Source organism: Vipera ursinii (genome assembly GCF_947247035.1).
Source record: "Vipera ursinii genome assembly, chromosome: 2".
NCBI classification, from domain to species: Eukaryota; Metazoa; Chordata; class Lepidosauria; order Squamata; family Viperidae; genus Vipera; species Vipera ursinii.
In genome coordinates, this window is record NC_139513.1 from 197,484,707 (window position 1) to 197,510,883 (window position 26,177).

At 39.2% G+C, this 26,177-nt stretch overlaps 1 protein-coding gene across 2 annotated transcripts in view; it reads left to right on the forward strand.

Moving 5' to 3' along the window:
- PAX5 (paired box 5) overlaps positions 1-26,177 on the forward strand; it is a 266,941-nt gene that overhangs the window by 205,119 nt on the left and 35,645 nt on the right. For both annotated transcript variants that reach the window (XM_083353752.1, XM_083353753.1), the window contains exon 8: positions 4,622-4,723. In XM_083353752.1, coding sequence (XP_083209878.1) covers positions 4,622-4,723 — 102 coding nt within the window. The remainder of the gene's footprint in view (positions 1-4,621; positions 4,724-26,177) is intronic.

Consider the following 26,177-nt stretch of genomic DNA (forward strand, 5'->3'; position numbering starts at 1 on the left):
CACACTGTTAATTAAAATGTAAAAGGCAATTAATTTGTTGTGTTGAATGACAATCTATATTTGCACACATGACAAGCTATGCCTATTGCAATTTCCTTTTGTACACAACCATTAAATGTATAACATCCTGCTCTCTTTACACATTGTCTACTTTCAAATACACATGGTTCCACCTTATTTCAGATTTCATAAAACAAAAATCTTGGATTGTTTTGCAGTTAATGCAAAATTTCCAAATTATCTCAAAATATGATTTTCACTTTTCCCAATAGCCATTACTGCGGGAGGAGAAGACAGTACATCAATTATAATTATCCTTTGGCTACTATTTAATACCATGTTTTTGTTTAACAAAAAAGGAAAAATCCTATGGGATTAGTTTCACCTACTTAGACCTTCAAAACAAGACATTCAGTCAAGCCATCAGCAATATGGCAGGTACTTACTAACACCACATGCCAGGAAAGAAGGTCATTGTTGATTGGTTGGCTGATTTAAAGCCTCCTCTTGCTGATTGCCTCTGAAACTATAGGTATGCCTGTATGGAATAATTTATTGTCATTATTGTTATAATACACTGGAAGTCCTCGTGTTAGTGAAGGCAGTGGCATAAACATTGCAAAGCAAATATCAGTTTATCGGTTCATTAGAACTCTATTTCACATAGAGTCTCTTTGCTTCCACAGCTTTTCCCCCCCCCTGATTTCATTATGTCCAGGTCTTGCTATACTTTACACTGATAGTTCATAAAAAGTCTTTAGCGCTTGATTATTTTTCTTCAATCAGTATGTATATAATTCACAATAATTTCCTAAGCTTTTTTATTTCTAAAAAGTCAAGAAATTGTCTATCAAGGGTCAATTTTTTAAAAATAAAAACATAGTCTGCAACTCTTTTGCATAATTATGGATACAGACAGGAAGGCATATCTGAATCTCAGCCCCATCAATAGTAATCCCATTGTATAGCTATAGCAACAGAAATTAAGATCAGAGATCTTCCCAATCTTTTATGATCCAAATATTTGTGTGCATTAAATATTTATGCATGCGATACTCTGCCTACGTGAGAGAGGGAGAGAATTCAAGAGAATTCTGAATCAAATTTATAATTTGGCCTTCACGTTAGTTCTGTTTTATATGACTTTATGATTGTTTTATTTTTAACTGTCTCATAATATTCAAATTCTTAACTGAAATTTCATTTAATTCTTCAACAAGAACTCAACTGAAATTTTGAACCCCTTTTTGTTAGCTTTTCAACATTTTAAAGTGTGTTACATCCAGAAGAAATTAGTTATGGAAATCTATATGTACGTAATAACATTTTGTGACAAGGAAGATGAGCTGGAACTAAAGATATTACCCTAATGAAAAGAAAAATAGACAGACAAATAACACAAATCAAGCTTTTATGGGAGGCCAAAATTCCATGCGTTGTCAGTTTAAGTTTGCCAACTTCAATTGAAATCAGCCCTAAAAATTCCCTTTCCCTAAAAAATATGAGTGTGTACCATTTTTCTCTCTGAAGTGTATGTATGTATGTACGTATGCATGTGTATACACACACACACACACACACACACACAAAACATGAAAAATAATAAATAATTCAATTGTTAACTTTGGATTAGAAATAAATATTTGTAAAATAAGGTATCTCATTTAGAAAGTATACATACAAACCACTCTTCCTCATACTCATTCACATTTAAGGTAAGCCCTCCTCTCATTCTCTTCCCTCCTTCCAGGCTGAAACAAAAACAAAAAAAAGAAGAAAATGTAGAATTTGAGTAAGCATGGAAGAAAGGTCTGGGAACCACTGACAAGGGAAAAAAGAAAAGAAAAGAAGGAAGATGGTTTCAGAGTAAAAAAAGGGGGGCATTTAGGGATCAAAGAATGTACTTTATTAGATTAAGAGAATCTTGAAAACCTATCAAGATTTCCTATAAAATAATCCTTGACTTATAACTGTAATAGAGCCTGCCCAACACAGTCATAAATCGTGGCCATCATAAAGATGGGCCAGTCATATGACCAACATGATTTTACAATCTTTTTTTTGTAACAAGTGTAAAGTGGCTGCCATAGTCACTGAGTGAATCAGTGGTGCATTATAAGCTCAGTTTTGCCACAAACTGGAAACACCAGGTTTTGGCAAAATGGTTGTAAAACACATTACCCTGAAACACTGCAAGTGGCCATAAATATGGCCCAGTTGCCAAACACTTGAAATTCAATCACATGACCATGGGGGAGGGGCAACCATCGGAACTTCAAATCTGGGTCATAAGTAACCCCAACTCTGAATGATCTCTAAATGACCAGTTTTACATTGAGGACTACCTCTACTAAACAAATCAAGCTAGGATTATTTTCTTTTTCATACTTTCTACTTTCCCAGCACTGAGTTGCTTTTTCTGTTCATTGCTCTTTCCCACCCTTCCCAAGCCCAGATCTACAATCATTCACAGGTGACGCTACTGACACTGAAGCATAGAATTCAGGCAATCACAAACAGGTGGAGGAAGACTACAACAGATGGCTATTTAGCCATCATTCTGTAAAATGGGTGTAATTTGGTATCTTTTTCTCTGCTCTATATGTGTTATCTTAAAAATGAATACTTATTCTGAGATGGATAAATGAACTTCTTTGATTAGACAAAAGACACTATCTACATTTCTGGTGACTAGAAACCTCCTATGAATCTTTGGCATAAAAATGAAAAAAAAATGAAAAAAAACTGAAAAAAAATAAAAAAAATGTACTTGTGATTAATGGCTTTGATGATTTAGACAGGCTAGGTTGTAGAAAGAAGAACATTATGATATAATGTTTTAGAGAGAGTTTAAAATATAATTGTACTGATAACTGATGTGAAGACTACCAGAAGCATTCCTTGTATCTTTTATCTTTCTTTTATATTTTTAAAGTTTCTTTTCTTTTCTTGCACTTTCTCTTCCCCTTCACTTGCTTTCTTTTTATATTTTCTTCCTTTAGTTTTTATCCTTTCCCCCCCAAAGTTCCAATAAAAATACTTTTTAAAAAAAGAAATGAATGTTTATTTATTTTCACGTATTATGTCAGAGCCATTGTGGTGCAGTGGTTAAAAGAATGGATTAGGAACAAAGAGAAATAGATTCTGGTCTTTTCAAAGACATGGAAGACAGCTGGGTGACTTGGGCCAGTCACTCTCTATCAGCCCTAGACTAGAAAGTAAAACAACATCTATCTACTGATACTCACTGGAGTAGTGTGGTGGATAATGGTCCATCACCTTCAATAAAGTGCCCTTCATCCTACAGTGGATTGGTTTCAGCTGATAATAATAATAATGTATTTACGCACTGCTTAGCTCCCAATATTCTAGGGAGCTGGGCAATCCATAAATACATAAAATAATAATAAAAAATAGTATCCAGTAATGCATGTACCACTCATCAACCCCAAATCATCAAATTAGTGGAGCACAAACAATAACTATAAACAGATATTTTATAACTCTCTACAGAGACAGGTATAAATTACTTTTCTATATTAATTCATTAATATTGGATAACTCTTTGTATATTACGTGTTCTTGAAATCCTGTTTTTTCACCATTTGGGGAAAATCGCACTGAAATTCTTGCAGTGTTAGTAGCTCATTCTACTGAGAATGTCTTGTATTAATCACTTATTCAAACAGGGATCTTGGAGAAACTATCAAGGAAAACCTTACTTTGATGTAAGCAGCTGGGATGCAAAATATTTACCTAAAATGTCAAAAATTATAAAACAGACTTTGCTGCCTGTCCTGACCCAAAATTAGTTTTGTTGTTGTTAGTTGATGGTTCATGTAAGGATCTGATTCACAATGAGCTTGTCACATTTTTGTTACTGACAGTTTGAGTGGAAATAGCCAAAAGGTGTAGCATTCTCACCAAGTCATGTTGAACATACTAAAGAGAGAGGCAAACAGCCCTGTCGGAAAAGTTAACGCATCAGCTCAGAGGAGATTTCTGCAACTGGTGCCCTCCAGATGTTCTGGCATTGCCCAAATTGAGAGTATCTGTATGTAGGGAAGCTGAAGCAATAGATCATAATATATACTATCTAAACAGATCAGTGGTAATGTTTCTTAAACAATGTACATCCATCATCTATTCATTAGTCTTGTTGGGGCTATTGGGATAATCATCCTGTTACTTACAGACCATATTCAGTTCATCCTTCAGTTCTACTATTCTTGTTTAACCAAGCTGCATTTGGATTGAAAAGAGCAGATTGTGGCCTGTTTTATTTTTTAAATTACTCACTTCCCTTTTTGTGTTACTAAATTATATGTTTAAAAAGAAGGGTGGGGGGACAAGTTGGGTTCAAAATTGCTTTGCTTCTAATTTGTTTGTAACCCTGTGTGCATTCGCTCCTAGTCTCTTACTTGTGGTGCTTATAAATAAAGGAAAACCTTTCTTATGCCTGCCAAGGCTAAGCTTTGGTGGAGGTGGGGCATCCCACTTTGGTATTTGCAGTTGATTTTTAACGAATGCATAGCCTGTGTTTCCAGTGTTAAGGGAAATGTAAAAATATGTCTAGATCTTGTGAATGCTCACATGGCGATTTGTTGGTTTGATTCTTCAGGTCGTGATTTGGCAAGCACAACCCTCCCTGGATACCCTCCACACGTCCCCCCTGCTGGACAGGGCAGCTACTCTGCTCCAACGCTGACAGGGATGGTGCCTGGTGAGTTTTCATTAAAAAAAAGAAAGAAAAGGGAGGGGGCGTGGGAAGTACGAATGAAAGCAATGACTTTCAGCCACAAAGCCAAGGATTTCCTTTATGTTCCTTTTACATGCCAGCTGCATCCAGATTTACAAACCTGAAGGGAAGGTAGAGATGTTAAACACACAAATTAAGTAACTGCCTTTCTCTGTCTCTATAATTGTATTATGACAGTGATGTATAACTCCTGGAAACTTAGACCTTGACTTCAGGCTGACGGGAGGGAGACTGATTTAAAAGAACTGGTAGGATGGGTACTAAGAGAAGTTATTCGGTCAAAATATGTCTAGAAGGAAGCTTTCTTCCTGTTGAATACATATGATAAGAGATAGGTAAGATTAATTTTGGAATTGCTTTGCTCATTGCACTTTTAGCATGTGAATCATTTAAATTAACTTGGTTATAAACATTTCTCACAATTGTATCTGTGGGCTCTCATCTTGGAAATGATATGCTTAATCTATACAGGTAGTCCTCAATTTACAACTATTGTTTAATAACCACTCCAAGTTACAATGCCAGTAAAAAAAGTGAGTTATGACTGTCTTCACTCTTATGACAACACCCCCTTGGTCAATGTCTATGGAGATTCTCAGTCATCCAGGTCATGATTGTCCCAAAGGTGCTTCTTCAAGAGGCAACTGTACTTTCTTGTTTTTCTTTGAAGATGTTTTGCTTCTCATCCAAGAAGAGAGCTGAAGAAGCTTCTTGGATGAGAAGTGAAAGGTCTTCAAAGAAAAACAAGAAAACCCAGTTGCCTCCTGAAAAGCACCTTTGGGACATCCTCTTGGTCACATGATCAAAATTTGATGCTTAGCAACTGGCATATTCTTACAATGGTTACAACATCCTAGGTCATGTGATTGCCATTTGTGATCTTCTCAGACAGCTTCCAACAAGCAGGCAATGGAGAAAGCCATGCTTAATGGTCATGTGATTAACGGTTGTATGGTTGCACCTAACAAATACAGTGATTCGCTAAAAACCATGTCAAAAAAAGGTTTGAAAATTGGCTGCAACTCACTTAATAATCACTATGCTTAGCACTGGAAATCCTGGTCCCAATGTGGCCGTAGGTCAAGGACTACCTATATGCTTACCAATGTTATTCAAATGACCTAATTATTAGATCTCAGCCATTCATGTCCCCAGTGAATCATTTCCTTTTCCCAGAAGTTCCCCTTTGGTATTTATTACAACTTCTTTAAAAGTTGTCAACTATTTTGGCGGACGTTTTTATAAACTCTCCGATCAGTTAAGGTTATTGAGAGTGCCCTCAGATAGAACAGAGCTTCCAAATTTCTCTGATGTTGGAGAAAATCAGGCAAGTTTTTACTACTGGCATAGAGATCCCCTGCAGTACAATTTGAAATGTTGTAGTATTTATATTTGTCAAATTTATATGGCTACCCTTCTCACAAACAAGTGACCCTTACTGGCATACAACAGAGCTAAAAAGCAATAAATATTAATAACAGACAATATTTGTCAATCAGGATTGAAATGCAGGGTTTTTGGTGTTCTCTGAGCTTGGCTGTTTTCTCACAGACGTTTCATTACCCAAACTAGGTAACATCTTCATCAGCACCATCAGCATGGATGATGTTACCTAGTTTGGGTAATGAAACATTTGCAAGAAAACAGCCAAGCTCAGAGAGCACCAAGGACCCCTCAATGAGGACACGTTAATGACAATACATAACATGTTACTATTTCACCAGTTCCCTGGGGTCGCCAAGTCAGATGGCACAACCAGGTTTTGAGGGACTTCCGGAAAGTGAAAAGGGATGAGGCTAGCCTTGCTTTGGGGAGAGAATATTCCACAAAACAGATGCCACAGCAGAAAAGTCCTGCCAACTAGATTCCATCAGATGTAGCTCCCTAGCTGACAGGACACGCAGCATTTCCCCTCTGATGGATATGGTGGGATGGGCAGATGTAATCAAGGAGAGGCGGTCCCTCAGAAAACTCACCCCATGCTTAGAAAAGTGAATCTCTCTTTTTTGTTATTTCAGATTGAAAGGTTAATTTGATCTCAGCCTTTTCTAATTCTTCTTTTTGGAGCACTGCCTGTATTCAGTACTTGATTTTGAGGAGAGCTTCAGTTGTAGCTTTGCTCCTTCAAACTTGCACAGTCCTAGCATTTACCATTACTTAAAAAGATATTGTGTTTATCAGACCCTAATAATAAAAGAAGACTGAAAATTGAGCTGATCTTACTGACTGTGCAAATATATCTGAATTTCTTTTACTATTTAGCCAATTAAGCTTTATCTGTGTAAACAAAGATGATTCTGACTGGTCAGTCAAGTACTTTCTCACCAATTCTTTATTCAGAAAATACACAAATTGATTCAACAGTAATAGATCCACCTCTTGCAAAATCATTTCCCCCCCGTAACACAGTTAATGGAATCAATAAATTCTTTTACGTTCCCAGTTTATCATGTAACCTGAAAATTGAAAACTACCAGCCCACCACATATGTGTTTGGAACAAACAAAAAGAAGTGTCACTACAAAAGTGTAGTGGCTTTCTGAAATATTTCCTCACTCTCATAAAGAGGACAAGCTGCATCATCTTACAGTCATTATATAGTAGGTATAATATTATAGATACAACTAATTTACTGAATATGTTCAATTTTATATTAGAAGTAGTCAAGTAGACAAAACATTACATATATGTATATACGTGTGTGTATGTATGTATGTACACACACAAACACACACACATATATATACACACATATACATGCATACACACAAACACACACACACAGACACAGACACACACACACATAAAGAAGCAGCCATGTAGATTCATTTGCATGTTTCCCTCAAATCTTTCTTTAATGATAATATTCTGATCTAAAAAGTGAAAATTGTTTGCAATTTTTCTCAGTCCCTTTTCTTCATTCAACCTAGGCTAACAAGCATCCAAAATAACTTACTGATCCTCTGTTTGTCACTTATCATTTGGAGGGCCCATTTCAGAAATCTCTTACGGATGCATTGCAGTCTTTTATCATTTGGCTGTGCAACAGACGACAGATCAGCTTTATTACACACTTCAGTGTGATATGACTGAATTATTCTGTGCTAACATTTATACAGGGAGAATTCGTTTTACCAATTCTCAGACATTCGCTTCTAGACATATTGATCTCTTGTAATAATTTTCAAAACATGCAAAAAAAAGTGGCTGTAATAAATCTTTTAATAATTAGCCATAAGGGAGGGCTATAATTAATGAACATAACAAGGAAAAACTATAAAATAAAGGAAGTGTAAAGGAACAGTTCCTTTTCCTCTTCTTCCTTGTCTTCTGCCATTAGTATACTCTCTTGCAGTGAAAGACTAATAAAAGGAAAGATATAGAAATGAACACTGTCGCTTTTCAGTATGTATAATAGCTGTTAAATATTATGTAGGATTTGTTCCGTAAAGATCAGATCTGGAGGCAGGTATCTTGGAATAAGATATATTATAAGCAGAAAATCGGAACCAAGATCAATTTGGGTAATATTTGTCATAATCCTCCTTAGTGTTGAAAATGAGAATTGCATTGAATTTATTGGCATTCCTAAATCATCATAAAGCCAGGACAATTGAAGAATGTGTGATGTGTAATCACCAGTATGAAATGCATACTCATCACAACAATGATGGATTACTCCATAGGATAACTCATACTGAGTCCCCAGACCATGTTGCTTTTTTAAAATAAAATAAAATAATTTTCCTCTAATATAGAATTTTTCAACCTTAGAAACTTTAAGACAGGTGGATCCATGTTGGGATTCTGGGAGTTGAAGTCCACCTGTGTTAAAGATGCCATAGTTGAGAAACTCTGCTCTAATATATACCATTGCCTTAGATAGAGATGCTTCCATTCAGGACCATCATGTTTAGGTCTGTTCTTTGAGTTATATATCTAGGAAAGATTATAAAATATGCAATATGACCCAGTATATCCATCAGTACATCAGGTTTTTAAAAAATGATTAAGCAACCCAAAGGGCTTGATTTGTTTTCAGCATAAATTTCACTTGTTTCTCTGTGTGTATACTAAAATTGTAGAAGTCACACTGAATTTTCTAAAGGAAAAGTAAGCTTCAAATATAATAAAGTTCCTAGATTCAGAAAATGAAGTATGATTGTTGAAAATAAGTTTATATGTGTGGACTGCAAACAACAGGACATATCTATTCTTATCTTATTTTATGTGAACTTTCTAGAACCTAGAAACATCTAATGGGTCTACGTTCTGATTCTTTTCTTCTTATTAGCAACTTTCCATAGTATCTATTAATTGAGTTGCCTAGCTCATATCATGCTTCCTATACTGTGCTGTATTTTCACAGGAACCATCGTTGTTTATTTAGAGAGTAACAACATGATTATTTACGTAGTTGCTTCCCAACAACCCTGATGACCATAGGAGGCATCTACAGGAAAATGAGTTTGTTTGTCTGCAATTGTGGAAGGTGGTGCAAAGGTTGAGTTACACTTATTCACATGAAATTAGCTACGGCCCATTCCAATTTCAGTGAACGTTCATAAAATAATTACATTATATGTTTTAGGAGTGATTTGGGGCAACATTAGATGTGCTGTCTCTGTGTGTGTGTGTGAGAGAGAGAGAGACAGAGAGACAGAGAGAGAGACAGACACACAGAGAGAGATGTTTGCACAGCAAAGAACTATTTCTATTTCTTTGGCATAATATACATGGCACCTTCATGCACAGTTTATTAAAGAAATTACAATATGAGGACCCAGATTGTTGAGTGCAATATGCAAAGCTGTAAACCGCTTGGAGAGGGCTGTAATGCACTGTGAAGTGAAATATAAGTCTAAGTGCTATTGCTATTACTATGTGTTTATCTCTGGTTGGAAACTGGCTTTTTCCTATGTTCATTCAGGAAAAAAAATCTGGACCAATTGTTTATGTAGCCAAGAAATGATTATGTGGTAGTGCTTTTAAAAATCTTTTTGCTTCTGTTCTATCCTGCAGTGAAGTTATATATTGATCTGTATGGTGATAATCAGGGTTAATTTGTGGATGACCCTTCCTTGAAGCTAGAGGATAGATTTAGCTAATCTTCATATCTTTTTCACTCTTAGTATTCTATTCTCTATGATGTCTATTTTGACAGTGAAACTGTCAAGCCATTTCATGGGTGGATATGTAAAAGCATGAGTTCTATTACAGGTTAACAAGGTTTGAGGATACATTTTTTTTTATGGAATCACTGAATATGTCCCACAGAAATGTTCCACATTTTGTATGCTTTTTGTATTTTACTGTGAACACAGAAGGCAAGAATGGTCAAAGAGATTAATTCAATGAACCATAAAGAACAAAGCAATAGATTTGCTTCTGCGCATCAGTTATGCTAGTAGTTCAATCAAAATACACAGATGGAATAAGTTGTCCTTAAAATATAGGCTGTGTAGAAGAAGTGATAAAAAGGATAGAAATGCTACAGATAATAATGTTATCCACATTATTTGTTTACAGACAGCCAGGTTGGTGTAGTGGTTAAAGCCCAGACACCATGAGTTGTAGTCCTGCCTCAGGCACAAAGCCAGCTGGGGAACCTTGGGCCAGTCACTCTCTCTTAGTCCTAGGAAGCAGGCAACGGCAAACCACTTCTAAAAAACCTTGTCAAGAAATCTGCAAGACTTGTCCAGGCAATTGCCAGGAGTGACACTGACTCAAAGATACACATAGACACAAAGTTTATAAACTGATGTTAGAAAATCTATTTTCCACTAAGTTTTCTTGCGGTCACTGATCTTATGTTGCAGTGTCCTGAGAGTAAAAAATTAGGCACTTGGAATCAATGTATGGGGAGCTCCAGATTTGTTTTTCAATCTGCCAATAGAACATGTCACCTGTAAGGGAGTTTTCATTACATGTATCTCTTCAGCCTCTAATTAAATAAATGTATGTCTCTTCAAATTCGGCAGTACAAAGAGTAATATGTAACTTTAAAATCCACAATTAATTGCCACATAAGTATATTGGGAAGTTTGGCCATGTTTTAGTAGCCAACGGTAGCCACCTGTTGTTCACTGGAGAGAAAATTCTTATCATCTCCCACTTCTTACGCTGTTTAAGAATTTGATTTCCATTACGGAACTATAGAAGAAAATTAGTATATACTGAGTTTAAGTCGAGCTTCCTTATGTTTGGTAAGATGGTGCCATTTTTCCTATTCAGGTAGGCAAAACTTAAGAATTTGCAAGCATACCATATGCACAACTCAGATGATTTAGGACAGGGGTCCCCAAACCCCGGTCCATGGACTGGTACTGGGCTGCAGCACGCCAGCAACTGGTCCACACAAACAAGCCAAGCCCCATCCACGGGATGCAGGCAGCTCACAAAACCACACACCCTCTGGTCCATGGAAAAACCTCTCTCCACGGAACTGGTCCCTGGTGCCCAAAAGGTTGGGGACCTCTGATTTAGGATTTGAACTCAGGTGTCCCCAAACAGCAAAAACAGCAGCTCTTCAATATGTCTGTTTACATTTTTTTTTGTTTTTTGTAGTTGATCTTCTCTGATCATTATTTTATAGTGGTTCTTGGGAAAGATTTTTATTTTTATTTTGCAAACCACCAAATGAATATACAAAAGTACATGCAGATTAAAATATGGATTGCACACATGTAAGAGGGAATGTTAGTAAGGTTTTTATGGGTATGTCTGTGGCAGGAAGATGAAGGGGTATTTTTCAATTTACCTAGCATAGTACATGTTCAGTTGTTGGATAGCATGCAATAAACAATGGTTGAGCAGTGATCAGTACACAAAGCTGAAAAAGTCAAGATCATTTGAAAACATTCTGACTTAGTTTCAACATGAACTGTGAGTGAAATGATGGTTGTCTGGAAATTTCATAGACCAAATGATTGTTTTATCTTGGGAAAGCCCATGCAAAAGAAAGGAACTTATCAAACCAATCAGGGAAAGGTTCCTTAGGGGAAAAAGTGGAATTTCTGCTCAAAACTTTGCAGTAATGTGGCTTCTCTCTTAGGTTTTCTCCCTTTTTCAGTGAGTTACTGTTTCTTTTTTCTCTTTCCCCCTTCCTAAGATCAGATCTACATTATTACACAACAATTTAACTAAGACACAATAAAATAATTCAGATATGATAGCAGGGAAACAATAATGCTTGATTATGTTGGCAGATATGTTGTTTCATGATTGCAACATTTGAAGCAGTAACCGAAAGTTCAAGCCATACTGAACTTCAGAGTGTTTTGCCTTTTGCAAAGTAATAATTATTGAGTGGAAGAATGTATCGTGTTTCCCCCCAAAATAAGACCAGGTCTTATATTATTATTTTGTTCCAAAAGACGCATTAGGGCTTATTTTCTGGTTAGGGCTTATATTTGGGGAAACACGGTGCTAAATGCATCTGTCTGGCTAATGATCTTAACTGGGGCTTATTTTGGGGGGCGGGGCTTATATTATTAGCGTACTGAAAAATCATGCTAGGCCTTATTTTCTGGTTGGGTCTTATTTTCAGGGAAACACGGTACCAGCCTGATTCAGCTCAATTCAACTTTATTATATTTAAGGCTAGGTGTAAAGATAAGAACTCTCCCACAAAAGATACTTATAGTCTGCACCTAAGATGTTCTACAATTATATGAATTTTTTAAATTTTAGCATTATACGAAAATATAAAGCATGGCTAAATTATCATGTTGTCTGATTTAACATAGAGCAGATTTAAGTGGATGTGCATTGTTTGGGTTTAATTTATTGATGTTTTATAAAGCAATGTGCTGCTTCATCCTGACAAGGTGAGCAAAACTGGATATTGCCCACTCAGAGAAAGACTGGGGCCCACTAAGGTCGCACTGTTTCTAGATGGGTGCAGTGAATTCATATTTTCACACAGCAGTCTCTACTATTACTTTTCAGTCTAGCTTCATTAGACCACATGGTTCAGTTTGTTTTCTACGTGTTTTTTTTTTTGCTCAAACAAATTACACAAAGCAAAAATAGCTGGCTTCCAACAACATTTTGGCAACTTTCTAAACATCAACCTTCTGTTTTGTCCAGGAGGCTTCAAAGCGGAATAAGCTGATGCAGTCACTCTTGTTCATATAAACATTTGCTCTGCAGTTCTTACCAGTTTTCCTATCTGGTAGCCTCTGATTCAATTCCAAGAATTCCCATGCTAGAAGGAATGTGGGGAGTATGGTCCCAATGTATCTGATGGGCAACGAGATTGTGGGAATCTTACATCAGATAATGTCAGATGATGTCCTCCAAGTTTCTGGAGATATAAAAGCAAAATATCAGATGGGTGCAAAGCCTTAGGGACAAGAAAAAGGTACAGGTGAAATTATATTTAGTCATATTTATTTGTGTCTACGGGTGTGTGTGCATGAGAATATTCGCATATCACTTCGTTTCCCTGGAGGCTGAGGTGCTGGCATCATCCCTCATGGTTTGCCTTTCACTTGACTGTCATTCTCATTGTCCTCTTGGGGCTTAACGGAGGGTGACAGGAAAGGATAGACTGTCCGGGATCGTAATGCTGAAAATATAGTCATTAATGGGACTCTGGAAACCCAGATGTCCTTTCTGAACATTGGTAATTTGTTTTTAATGAAAAACCATGCAGTGACCCTGAACAAATGAATTTCCTTTATATGAAGTCTATGTGTGCAATTACCCAACTAAAAGGATCTGAAAATGATGAAATTCAAACTCAGGGTTCAGTTTTAAAAATACAGTAGATACTGTCCAGTTTTGTGCGAGTTGCTGGGTCAAAAAAAAAAAACATTCAGAAGGCTACATTATTAAAATGTACAAAGTTGATGATTTAAGGAAGAACGACGTATGTCCTTAAGAACATTGCTCTGTTAGCTGTATTGTTCTCTTGTGGAACTCAGAGGTTTGTCTGTAAATCTTAAAAACAGTTCTTGCGTTAAAGCTTTAAACAGAAAGTCACTTTAACCAGAAAGCACTTTGAAATTACAAATGCCTCCTTTCGTCATTATTGGTGATGAAAATGTTTGCTAAAAGACGTTATTTGAAGGAACAACACCATGAACCCTGCAAAGAAACATTTGGAGATAGTCCCCAACTTACAATAGTTCATTTATTGACAACAGTTACAACACCACTTGAAAAGTGACTTATGACCGTTTTTCACACTTATGACCATTGGAGAATCCCTGTGGTTATATCAGACATGTCAAACACAAGGCCCGGGGGCCGGATCCGGCCCGCGAAGTGGTTTCATGCGGCCCGCGAAGCCATCCTGGAAACTGAGGGAATGGCCCCCACTATCTTGGCCCTGGCCCAGAGACCCTCCTTCTGCCAGAGACCCTCAGATCTGTCCCACTCCTGCCCAGTCCCCCATAGGCACCCTTGATGCGAACGATGTAGAGCTGGCCACGCCCACCCAGTAGGCCATATGCACTCTAGCCACGCCCACCCAGTAGGCCACACCCACCCGGCCCCCTGAGGGCAACCGCAATGCTGATGCGGCCCTCAATGAAATTGAGTTTGACACCCCTGGGTTATATGATCAAAATTCAGACACTTGGCAGCTGACTCATATTATGATGGTTGCAGTGTACTGGGATCATGTGGTCCTTTTTTGTGACTTTTTGATCAGCAAAGTCAATGGGGAAGCCAGATTCACTTAACAACCGTGTCACAACTTAAGAATTGCATTTAACAATTGTAGGCAAGCAAGGTCATAAAATGGGGCAAAATTAGGATCTTCCCTAAGCCTCACTTAGCAACAGAAATTTGGGGATCAATTGTGGCCGTAAGCCGAGGACTACCTGTTCCTAAGCTAGGGCAGGAAAACAAGAGAGCAGTTCTACATATATAAATGTGAGAACAAAAACTGAAACTAGAAAGAAGAATCAAAATGGAGCAACAAATTATTACAAAGTGAACAGGCAAATGTTGGGCAAGCCAATCAGTACAAGGTGGAGCCAGCAGAACTCACCCACTTCAAGACGGTTTCCTGAAGTAGGGGTGGGGTAGATATAGCCCAGTCGTGGGATTCAAAAATGTGAACAACCAGCTCTCTGTGTGTATGGTGCTTCCGTAAGTCCATTCTGGGCCTGGGCAACAAAAAATTAGCTACCGGTTCTGCCAAAGTGGTGCGAACCGGCTGAATCCCACCACTGATATAGCCCCTCCTCTCATTTGATCCTTTTGACAGTGAGGACAGCATCTTGCCTTGGGTATAATCCTGGCATTCTGGGCTGGCATCATTGCAAGGCTATGTTGCTCCACCTTCATTCTTCTAAGCATGCTATCCACCATGTCACTCTAAAGGCCAAGTGGAAAATCACCCAGTCTATTGAAGGGAGCCTGTGTATAGGTGGACCTCATTTCCATTTGAGTGCCATTTAAATGCTGGATTATACTGTCCCCCTCCCCTCATTTGATAATTAGAAATAGAAAAAAAATGCAACCAGTTTGCACGAACAGGACCAAACCAGATAGATGAAACCAGTGACTCAGCATTATCGTGAGAAAAGATGTTGCTACGTTCTAAGGATCTTTTGGAGCTTGAATTGAAAGTGCTAGTCCTACTTGGTATTGAAATCAACTTTAAACCTACTCAGAGATCTCAGAATTAAAACCAGGACATGCTTGTCAGCTGCAGGATTGCAGAACAGTCACTTAACTTCTGATGAAACAGATTTGGACGCTATTTTAAAATTTTTCCTCCTGACTTACAGAGATTTTACACAGGTGTGATTGAATTTAGAATTACGCAGACACCAGTGGAATAAGATACATGCTTTTTTTTCAATCTACCTGTTCTCTCCTTCAGATCTGTTTCATAAACTGATAGTGTGACAAATGGTTTCTCAACACTTGAGGTGGGAAGCTAATTTTGTGTTCCACCAAGGCAACGTTTACAGGCTCTGAACAGTAACTGGGTAAGCTGTATCCCTCTCGTTCTTAGTTGCTCTAGAAAGATTTTCTATTAAGGCTAAAAGCGTAAGGTTCATGGTCAAGGTGTATCTGTTGTTTTAATTGACCTAATGCTATTAGTCTTTGGAGTGCATTCAGCTAGAAGCTTCGGACATATCTTCTTGGATCATTTTTTATTTTTTTTATTTTAATTCCATTTATATCCCACCCTTCTCCAAAGACTCAGGGCGGCTTACAAGCTTAGCAGTAGCCTTCATTCTATGTATATGCCTGCTTATTAGGGCTTTCACACACCACCCCCCAAGCGGCATTATTACAAAGTCAGCTTAATTGCCCCCAACAATCTGGGTCCTCATTTTACCTACCTCGGAAGGATGGAAGGCTGAGTCAACCTTGAGCCTGGTGGGACTCGAACCTGCACTAATTGCAGGCAGCTGGTGTTACTTAAGGAGGCATTAGCCCACTGCTCCACCAAGGCTCTTATGCCTAGGCCTAGCCTTCAGCCCAAAATAGTTCAGTACAAGGCTCTAGAAAATGATAAGGATCCCATGGCCATCACTCACCATTTCCCCCCTCTCATTTAAAACTTGGGGGAATGCCAACAAACTCAAAGCAAAATCAGTGGGAGAATTATTAATATTTTTGTCACAAGAAGGTCTCAGATAAGGTTCTGTAGTCTTCGAATATGTTTTTCATATCCCTGCCTTCTAAAAACATTATGCGGCTAGCAGTTAAAATGTGTTACGGTTTGTTAGATGCTATAGGTAGGTGATGTTAATGTGTAAGTGAACTGCCTAAAAAGACACTTGCGCAGTAGTTATCTATTTATTTAATTTATTAATCACACTTACACAGCTACCCATCTCACAGAAAGTGATTCTGGACGGCATATAGCAGTCATAGTTATCTCGTGGGCTCCATCACTGGAGATTTTAAAAAGAAGACATTGGACAACTTTTTGTCTGAAATGGTATTGGGTCTCCTGCTTGAGCAGGAAGTTGGACTAGAAGACCTCCAAGGTCCCTTCCAACTCTGTTATTATCGAATGGGTTTCATATTGCACAATGTCTCAGGGGAAAAAAATCATTTATGTTGCATTTTTTTGAGAATCCTGGAGCAGACTATATTTTCTTGTCAAGGTGACGCTCTCACTCCAGACCTGCATTTTGTCTGCATTCCCCCCCCCCGCCCCATACTAATATTTTGTTCTGGCTTGGCAGAAGCAGGTTATAATCTATTCTTATTTCTGTTCTGTACCAGCCTGCTACCGGCCCTGCAGAAAAGGCAGGGACAACCCCTTTTACAAGAAGGCAAGAGGCTGGAATTACGCCTGCCAAATTTATTGCTACAAAAACAAATAGAACAAGACACAAACCAAGAAACAGGAGTTTTTCAAGCGGTTGCCTTCAGCAAACCAGCCCTCCCACGCATTCCCCCTTAAATACAGTTCAGGGCGTGGCTTCTCTCTGCCTCCTTCCGAGGAGCCCCATTGCCTTCCTCTGTTTACTCCTGATTGACTGCCTCCTGCGTCGGGCGTCCTTGAACAGGGCCAGCTGTGGGTCATCTTCATCCACGCTGTCAGGCTCACACAGCTGGGTCTGCGTCGTGACCAGGTGAGAGGGGCCTGGCTGAGGGCTCTCATCAAGCTGTCCAACCCCCTCAGCAAGCTCTTCAACACCCCCCTCCTCCTCCTCCTCTGAGTCGTCCGACCCAACTGCCGAACCCACAGGCTGACCCTGAATCACAACAATTTCCTCTCCTACTTGTCTAGATGGGGATTGGGGAAAAGAATTCAGGGCAGCCAAGTCCCAACAAAATTCCAGTTGGACATGCATACCCTCTTCTTCATTCGTTCAACATTTTTTTTAATTGAACAATTTAAAAGAAAAAAAAAGAATATGAAAAGAAAACAATACTATATGGTTCTTTGAAAATTGCTAGGATGGAGGCAAAAAAATGGGATGTCCTGAGACCTAAATGAATAGGATGCCCTAATGAATCCAGAAACACTAACACTTGAAAGGAAATAATGTACAAAAACAGGCCTGCACACTATATCTAATATAGATTGTAAGCTCTGCATTTTGCTACACTTGGTTAGTATAGCAGTGAATTGGGATTTCATGCCAAAAGCCTGGTATTCGCTACAAGTTTTTGAACTTTTGATGTGATCGCATGATCCTAAATTCTGAGTACATCATGCATTCTGAAATTAATGGTGGCCGTTCTAATGTACCAGAAACCTAGATCAAAATATGATGTACCATTAGTGAGAATTTCAGACAGTACACACTACATCGGTATGATGTTTGACTTTTGTTTTCTCTTGGAGGTATAAGTAGAAGTTAGATGCAAGAGGCACAGGTAGGTATGCTACCTGTCTTTGGACTGATGGCTGCAATACTTAGCATCATTTGTAGTACTTCTGGGAATGTTGCTTTGAATAATGGCATCTGCAGCAGTGCCAAATTTGAGAAGTCCCTGGGCAAAATTTGCCCTCCAACAGACCTCGGTTGCTCGGCCAAAGCTATTTTGCTGTCTCCCATCCTAGACATGTCCTAGGATAATGTTGCAGGATCCAATCTAGTCTTCTGAGCTTTCAGATTTGTGCTGGAGCCCATCCTCAGAGAACATCTCTCTAGCAGAATGTGTCGAGAATGTCTTGCACATTCTGCTAGAAAGATGTTCCCCGAGGATGAGCTCCAGCTTGGAAAACTAAAGAGCTTGGAAGATTAAATCTCTGGTCCTGGTGAACGGTCCAGATTGGATCCTAGATCCTAATTGCTTTCTCCCTGATACTCTTCTATCCGTCTCCCAAATTTATCAAGTGGTGTCCGGAGCAAAGCTCCTGTTTTGTTCATGTTTTATTGTAAACACTCATCCCTTGCCATACTCCATGATGGAAAATATGCTTATGCCAAAAGTTGCAGTTGTTCATACAAGCTTCTCTCATTTAGAAAGATTCTAGCAGTTTAGTAACGTGCTGTTAGGTGCTCAGTTCTTGAATCCTTGAAATAATGAGCCTGGGAGTGGCTGGAAAAGTCACTGGTGAGGGATTTGTGAATACTGTGTTTTCCCCCAAATAAGCCCTAGCCTGAATATAAGCCCCAGCTTGATTTTTACGTGCCTAATATAAGCCCTACCCCCAAAATAAGCCCTAGTGGGTGTAGCTAGGTTGGGGGTAGGGGGTAGGGGTGTGGAGCTGCCCCACACATCCCACACACGCTTACCATAGGACCGCTGCAGCCAGGCCTTCCACACCCTGACACCTATTGCACTGCTGCTTGAGTTCTTCTGTGGCTGCTTGCGGCTGCATACTGTGTGGCACATTGTGCCGGTGCCGCCTCTCACAGCAGGAGGCCGCATGGCTCATCGCACTGCTCGCATTGGTGCTGCCACTCCCACGCACTATGGCACAATATGCCACGCAGCCTCCTGCTATGAGCAGTGGCACCAGCGCAAGCATGATGAATCATGCAGTCTCCTGCTCTGAGTTGCAGCATCGTTGGTGAGAGGAGCCAGATGGCCTCCTGCTGTGAGCGGCAGCACTGGCGTGATGTGCCACATGGCATGTGGCCACAAGCATCTGCAAAAGAACTTGAGTAGCGGTGCAACAGGTGTCAGGGTGTGGGAGGCCTGGCTGTGGCGGTCCTAAGGTAAGTGGGTAAGACTTCCTTTGAAACATGGAGGCAAAAAAATAAATAAGACCGGGTCTTATTTTCAGGGAAACACGGGTAGTATTTTCCTTCTGATTCACATTACAGCCCAGCCAACATGAGAGCAGACTAGCTGTGAGAGTCAAAGATGCTTACCAACATATGCTAATATTTTGTCGATCCCCTTGGCATCTCATTCCAGGGTCAGAGGTGCAGACATTGATGAAACGTCTTTCAGGTTTAACTCAACATGTTTACGTATATTTATATGCATATCTACATCTGTATCTATATGTATCCGAGGGAGAAGGGCGATTCAGAAATGTGAAAAATAAATAAATAATCCTTCCCCCTCTCCCTGTCTCCCTCCCTCCCTCCTCTTTTGGTCACAAATGTATATTGGAATATTTTTCTCCCAAACAGTATGGGAAATTTTTTTATAAACAAGGGCCAGAATAAAAGTAATAACAGAAGAACAGAGTTGGAAGGGACCTTTGGAGGTCTTCTAGTCTAACCCCCTGCTCAAACGGGAGACCCTATATACCATTCCGGACTAATGACTGTCCAGTCTCTTCTTAAAAGTCTCCAGTGATGGAGCACCCATAACTTCTGAAGCCATTCCACTGGTTAATTGTCCTCGCTATTAGGAGGTTTCTCCTTAATCCCAGGTTGCTTCTCTCCTTGATTACTTTCCAACCATTGTTTCTTTTCTTGTTTCCTGGTGACATCCTTGATTTTAACATGTTTGTTAAAAATGGAAAATTGCATTAGCTGGAATGATGAAACTAATTCCCAGACTTTGACTGGGCTTGAAAAGTGATCTCTATTTTCTCTCTCGCTGCTTCTGATGAGAAGCTCTTTTTTAAAGGTTACTTTGGGTGGGAGGTGAGAGGAATAGTCCCCCACTCTGAAGCAATAGTGAAGGTCACCCTGGTTTTTAAATAAGGCACACAGCCATAAGCATCTACCTGAATCTAAAAAAACCATAGACTTATGACATATGCAGAGTAGCCCAACCTTTTGAAATAAGGTGGATGACTGTTAGAGACAAGTGATTTTCAATTGCCCTATTTGGCCTATAGAATTATACACACACACTCCCCAGCTCCAATTTCTGACACTCGCTTTGATGACATTCACATGTTAATTGAAGCCATTGTTATTTTCCAAGGCATTAAATGGGATTCATACTACTGTCCTATACCCATTTACTTTGAAATATATCACCTTGTGTTAAATGAAACCTACGTCCTAATATAATATTGCACTATTTTTATTTAAATTATTTAAATTAAATTTGCTGTTCATATTTTCCATTTTAATTTTCTGTTGATGTTCATGTTGATGGTGATGCTTCCAATGAAAGTTGTGAACCAGGTCAGGAATAAAAGTATAAGTATTTTAAATGAAAAATGGAAGAGTTATAGGTGATATTATTAACTCATAGCTATAAACTCCTTAATTAACTCTTATGGCAACTTCCTTTGCTCATTATTATGTGGATGTCAGCATTTCTCTCTTGGTAGTTTACATAACTTAACTACACGGTTGTGGTTATTAAAAATCATTGTGAGAAAATTTTCCTTGATACTGTGATTTTTAAGACCTGGATATATCATTAATGCACCTGTGCCTGTAGTGTAATTCTCCTGCATTTTGATGGGTTTAAAATGTTTTTGATAGAAATAAGCAGGGCAACTCCACAAGATTACTTTTAATGAGATGGATTCTTAGCTTAGTATAGTCTGGTGTAATTCTGTTTACATTTCTGCAGACCTGTGTTGATTTACACCACTCAGTGGCTTGGTAACATGTGCAGAAGCATCTTCTTTTCTTCCCTCAATATTCTCATTTTCTCCTCCTCCTCCTCCTCCCTTTTTTAAAGTGAAACATTATGCATATCTAAACATAAGTAAGCAAGGCAAAGTGTGTATAAACAAAAGGCTCCATATTTAGAAATGGGGAGGAGGAGAGAAAAACATATTGTACTGCTCCACTCTTTTGGAAATTTCTATGCATTTGTAATAACAAAATTACCATAATTTGCTCGTTAATGCCGGCTAGATCAGTCAAGCATTGTTCCAAACATGCAGAGACTGCTCCTCTCTCTAGGACTGCCAGTGAGTTAAGCATGGTGAAAATTAGCATGCAAATAGCCCTAATTCAGTACCGGAGCTGTCAGTTTCATATTCAGTGGCTTGTTTCCATTTGAAATCCCTGACAGGAGCAGTTGATGCAATCCCACCTCCTACTACTTCCAGCTAGAGGAGGCACCAAGGGGGCACTTTCTGAGTGACAGTTTGGCCAGCTTCAGTCAAATAAATCAGTCGTGTCAACTAGCAGCAGTGAGGAAGCTACATTGGTGGGGAAGGGAGAGGAAAGGCCAGCAGGCCCATTTCCTCCCCCCCCAGCAGACCCAATACCCCAAACTTTCCATGGTCCATCAGAAACCTAAGCTAGGAGCAGTTTGGGTGAGACATTACCTGGGGGGAGGGAGACGAGAGAGGGAATCAAGAATTTTTACATTCAAATAGAGTAAATCCACGGCATTCATTACAAAAGGACTTCACAGTGCTCAAGGCTAAATTAGGAACACTTTTTTTTTTTGGAACCATATTGAAGATCCCTGGCTCCTTTTGTTGCATTCAGCTGTTACATGCTGTTTTTCAAACTTTTTCCCTTATATATCAGCACACACGTGAGTTTCTAAATGAAAGATATATTGGTACACTGGCTTGCCCCCATCCATACAGGCTAAGCTACTTTAAGGAGGTGATATCCCAAGAACCCACTATGATGAATTTTTTGTGAAGTGTAAAGCTGCCACTTACACAATATCTGATCACCATTTATACTAATCTTCCCTTCCAAGTCCCCCACCCCCCAACCTGGTTTCAAAAACTTCAGTTACAACCCATGCACTTAAATACTTATTCAATTACCTAAGGGAATTCTGGGTAAATAGCATCCCAGAGCAGCAGCCCCCAACCTTTTGGGCACCAGGGACTGGTTCCGTGGAGAGAGGTTTTTCCATGGACCGGAGGGGTTGTGGTTTTGTGTGCTGCCTGCATCCTGCAGATGGGGCTTCACTTGTTTCCATGGCCCATTTTCTGGCATGCTGTGTACCAGTGCTGTCCATGGACTGGGGGTTAGGAACCCCTGTCCTAGAGCACTTAAGGATCTCTCTCTCTCTCTCTCTCTCTCTCTCTAATTCATAGATCTCCCTTTTTACCTTAAGGTAACTTTGGGCAGTTTATAGTCATGAAATTTATTGATGGTCTTACTACATAATATGTTTGAGAAATACTGGAGAACAGATAAAATGCTAGAGTTCTTGGAGGAATGTGAGTGTTGTCCTTGTCTTCAAAAAAAAATAGAAAAAAGAGGATCTGGAAACTACAGAACAATTAGGAGAAAGTTTTTCCCCCCAGATATGCAGCTTTTGTCTCCTAGTGCACTTGAATTATTTGTAGGGCCATCTCTCTCAAATTTTCCCTACCTGACCCATTAGATCTAGTTGGGTTGGCATGTTCCAAGTTAACTCACTAAAGAGATGTCTTCTTGTGGAACCTGGAAGCATGTGTTTTCTGTTCCTACTCCTGGCCTCTGGAAAAACATTCCCCTGAAGGTGTGTATGGTCCTTATTCTGCTGTCCTTTAGCAGAGTCATAAAGAGCTCAATCTTCTGGCAGCTGTTGGAGTTTTGTGAACTCACTACTATGTGAGTTTTGTTTTTGTTTTGTTTGGATTTGTTCTTTTAATGCTGTACTGTGTTTTTACTTGCCCGTATACTGCCTTGAGTTATGTGTCAATTAGATAGCTTTAAAAATCCTATAAATAAAAACAAATGAATAAGCAATTTCAGTTTCAAGGATACCTATGCTTGATCCAAGTATTTAAACTATTTTTGGATGTATTCTGTTATGAGGACACAGCGACCATGGATTCTTTCTTTGTTTGCAAATCTGGAGCTTGCAAAAAACCCTCCCACCATCCAGTTAATCAACCTTTACTTTCTCTCCAGTAGCTGGGCACTGAAATTTGTAACCCTACCAGTGTTCACTTACCAGGCAGTAACAGTAACTTGCAGTGTGGTTGTAAACCTTTATGGCCTCCTAAATTCCTAAGGCTGATTATGTATCAGCAATTCTGAAATTGGGCTTCCTTGTATAATCGTGCCAGCACTGTTGTGAACCATCTCAAGCTGTGAGGCAAGTTGAGCTTCCAGTTCTTGGTGCAAGGTAGAGGGACAGTCCAGAAAGCAAAGATTCATCCACTGTCCTCATACTTTCTTGATTTGGCAGCTGCGTAATATAAGCCCTGCATTAGAAGAAAAGAAAGTCAAATAAATTCTGAATGCCAGAGTAAGATTGGAGTGGATGTAGTAGTGATGGTGATGGAAAGAACCAGCAAGGCTTTCAATCCCACAGACACATACAAAAATGGAAAAAGAGCTATATAAGGACTCCTTTCTTTCTTTTTTCCTGCTATGTATTTTAGCAACAGCAATAGCACTTATATACCATTATATACCATTTCATAGTACTTTACAGTCCTCTCAAAGCAGTTTACCAGAGTCAGCACATTGCTCCCAACGATCTGGGTCCTTGTTTTACCGACCTCAGAAGGATGAAAGGCTGAGTCAACCTTGAGTCGGTCAGCATCGAACTCCTGGCAGTTTGCCTGTGATACTGCACTTTAACCACTGCACCCCTGGGGCTCATAAATATCTTTCAAACAATTAAAACTGAAAATGACAAGCAGAGCAGAGACAGCCTGCAATACTGCATTCTAACCACTGTGCCACTATGGCTCTTAATTTTCATACCTTCCATCACTGACAGGAACCAAGCTGGTTTGTACTGGTACTATATGCTGTTATACTGAACGTCTTCCATCAGCGTTTGTTCTATCTTTGTTCACATTTCTTAGCATAGCCAATTTGTTGCCCTCTAATAGCTCCGGAAGGTAATTAGCTATTTTATTTACAGGAGTGAGGGGAAATTATTATTATTATTATTATTATTAATTTTATTTGTATACCGCCCTTCTCCCGAAGGACTCAGGGCGGTGAACAGGGCAATACATGTTAAAAAGACAGAATACAAAAATTAAGAAAGATTAAACAAAGTGCCCAGAACTCTTAAATAGGTTAAAACACATTTAAAAGTAATAAAAACCCAACCCCATCCCATCAGGCCAGGCCAGCCTGTTCAAAGAGATACGTCTTTAGATCGCGCCGGAAAGAGCGAAGGTCGGGCGCCATCCGGAGCTCAACCGGAAGACGGTTCCATAAATCCGGCGCACCCACAGAGAACGCCCTCCCCCTGGGGGCCACCAGTTGGCATTCTTTGACCGGTGGCACCCTGAGGAGACCCTCTCTGTGGGAGCATATTGGGTGGAGGGAAGTTGATGCCGGCCACAGGTGCTCCCCAAGGTATTCTGGACCCATGCCATGTAGGGCTTTGTAGGAAATGGTGTTAACTATTGGCCAGTTTCACCCTCAGCTAATATGCTTATACCATTTTTTGGGGGGGGGATGATGGTGGTGGCTTCCTCCTGACACTTGCCTAGACTAATCCCTGCAGTTTTCTTGGCAAAGGTTTTTGGAAGTGGTTCATCATTTAGCCTCCTCCCTAAAGTTAAGAGAAACTGACTGATTCATAGTGACTTAGCTGGCTTCAAGTCTCATAGTCTCCTGGTTTCTAGTCTAGTGCCTTTAACCATTACCCCAAACTGACTGTCTAGAAAGATAGACTGCAGCTAATTAAATATGTAAATTGAAATAATTAGCACAATGATGAAATAATGCCTACCATAAAGTTTACTGTGAATGCATGCTAAACTGTGATGATTTACTTTCTCCACATGTTCTGTTCATCAAACCTTTGTGCATTTAAAAAACAAACAAAAAACATTTGTTTCTTCTAAAGAAAACTTCCGGAAACTTAGCATTCGACAGATTGATTGACTGATTTTATCAAACGTGCATGCCTCGTCTTTAAAGTATGATATGATTAATGAATTTATTCTAAAATTAAGCATAAATCTAGTATCTGTTGGAAGAACAGCTGGTTTATATCTGAGTAGATATGTATATGAGTGAATGGTTGGTGAATGGATTGTACCTGAGGAATTCTGCAAGTTGAAAATATGGGAACAATACAGCATCAGCCTAGTTTGCAACATAAAAAAATGTTTGCAATGGGAATTAATTGCAATATGGCAAGATATAAAAGTTGTCTGAATATTGTCAAGTACTTTACAGATGTGAAATATCATTATAGCAATTCTTTATATTTGAGTAATGATGAATAATGATGTTGATGACTGAATAATTATATAGTAACTATATATGGAGGTGACAGTATTCCAGCTGAGCTATTCAAAATCTTAAAAGACAGTGCAGTAAAAGTGCTACACTCAATTTGCCAGCAAATTTGGAAAACTCAACAGTGGCCACAGGATTGGAAAAGATCAATTTACATTCCAATTCCAAAGAAAGGCAGTGCCAAAGAATGTTCAAACTATCGCACCATTGCACTCATTTCTCATGCTAGTAAAGTCATGCTTAAAATCCTACAAGCTAGACTTCAGCAGTATGTGGATCGAGAACTACCAGAAGTACAGGCAGGATTTCGAAGAGGCAGAGGAACTAGAGATCAAATTGCCAACATACGCTGGATCATGGAGAAAGCTAGAGAGTTCCAGAAAAACATCTACTTCTGCTTCATTGACTATGCTAAAGCCTTTGATTGTGTGGATCATAACAAACTGTGGCAAGTTCTTAAAGAGATGGGAGTACCAGACCATCTT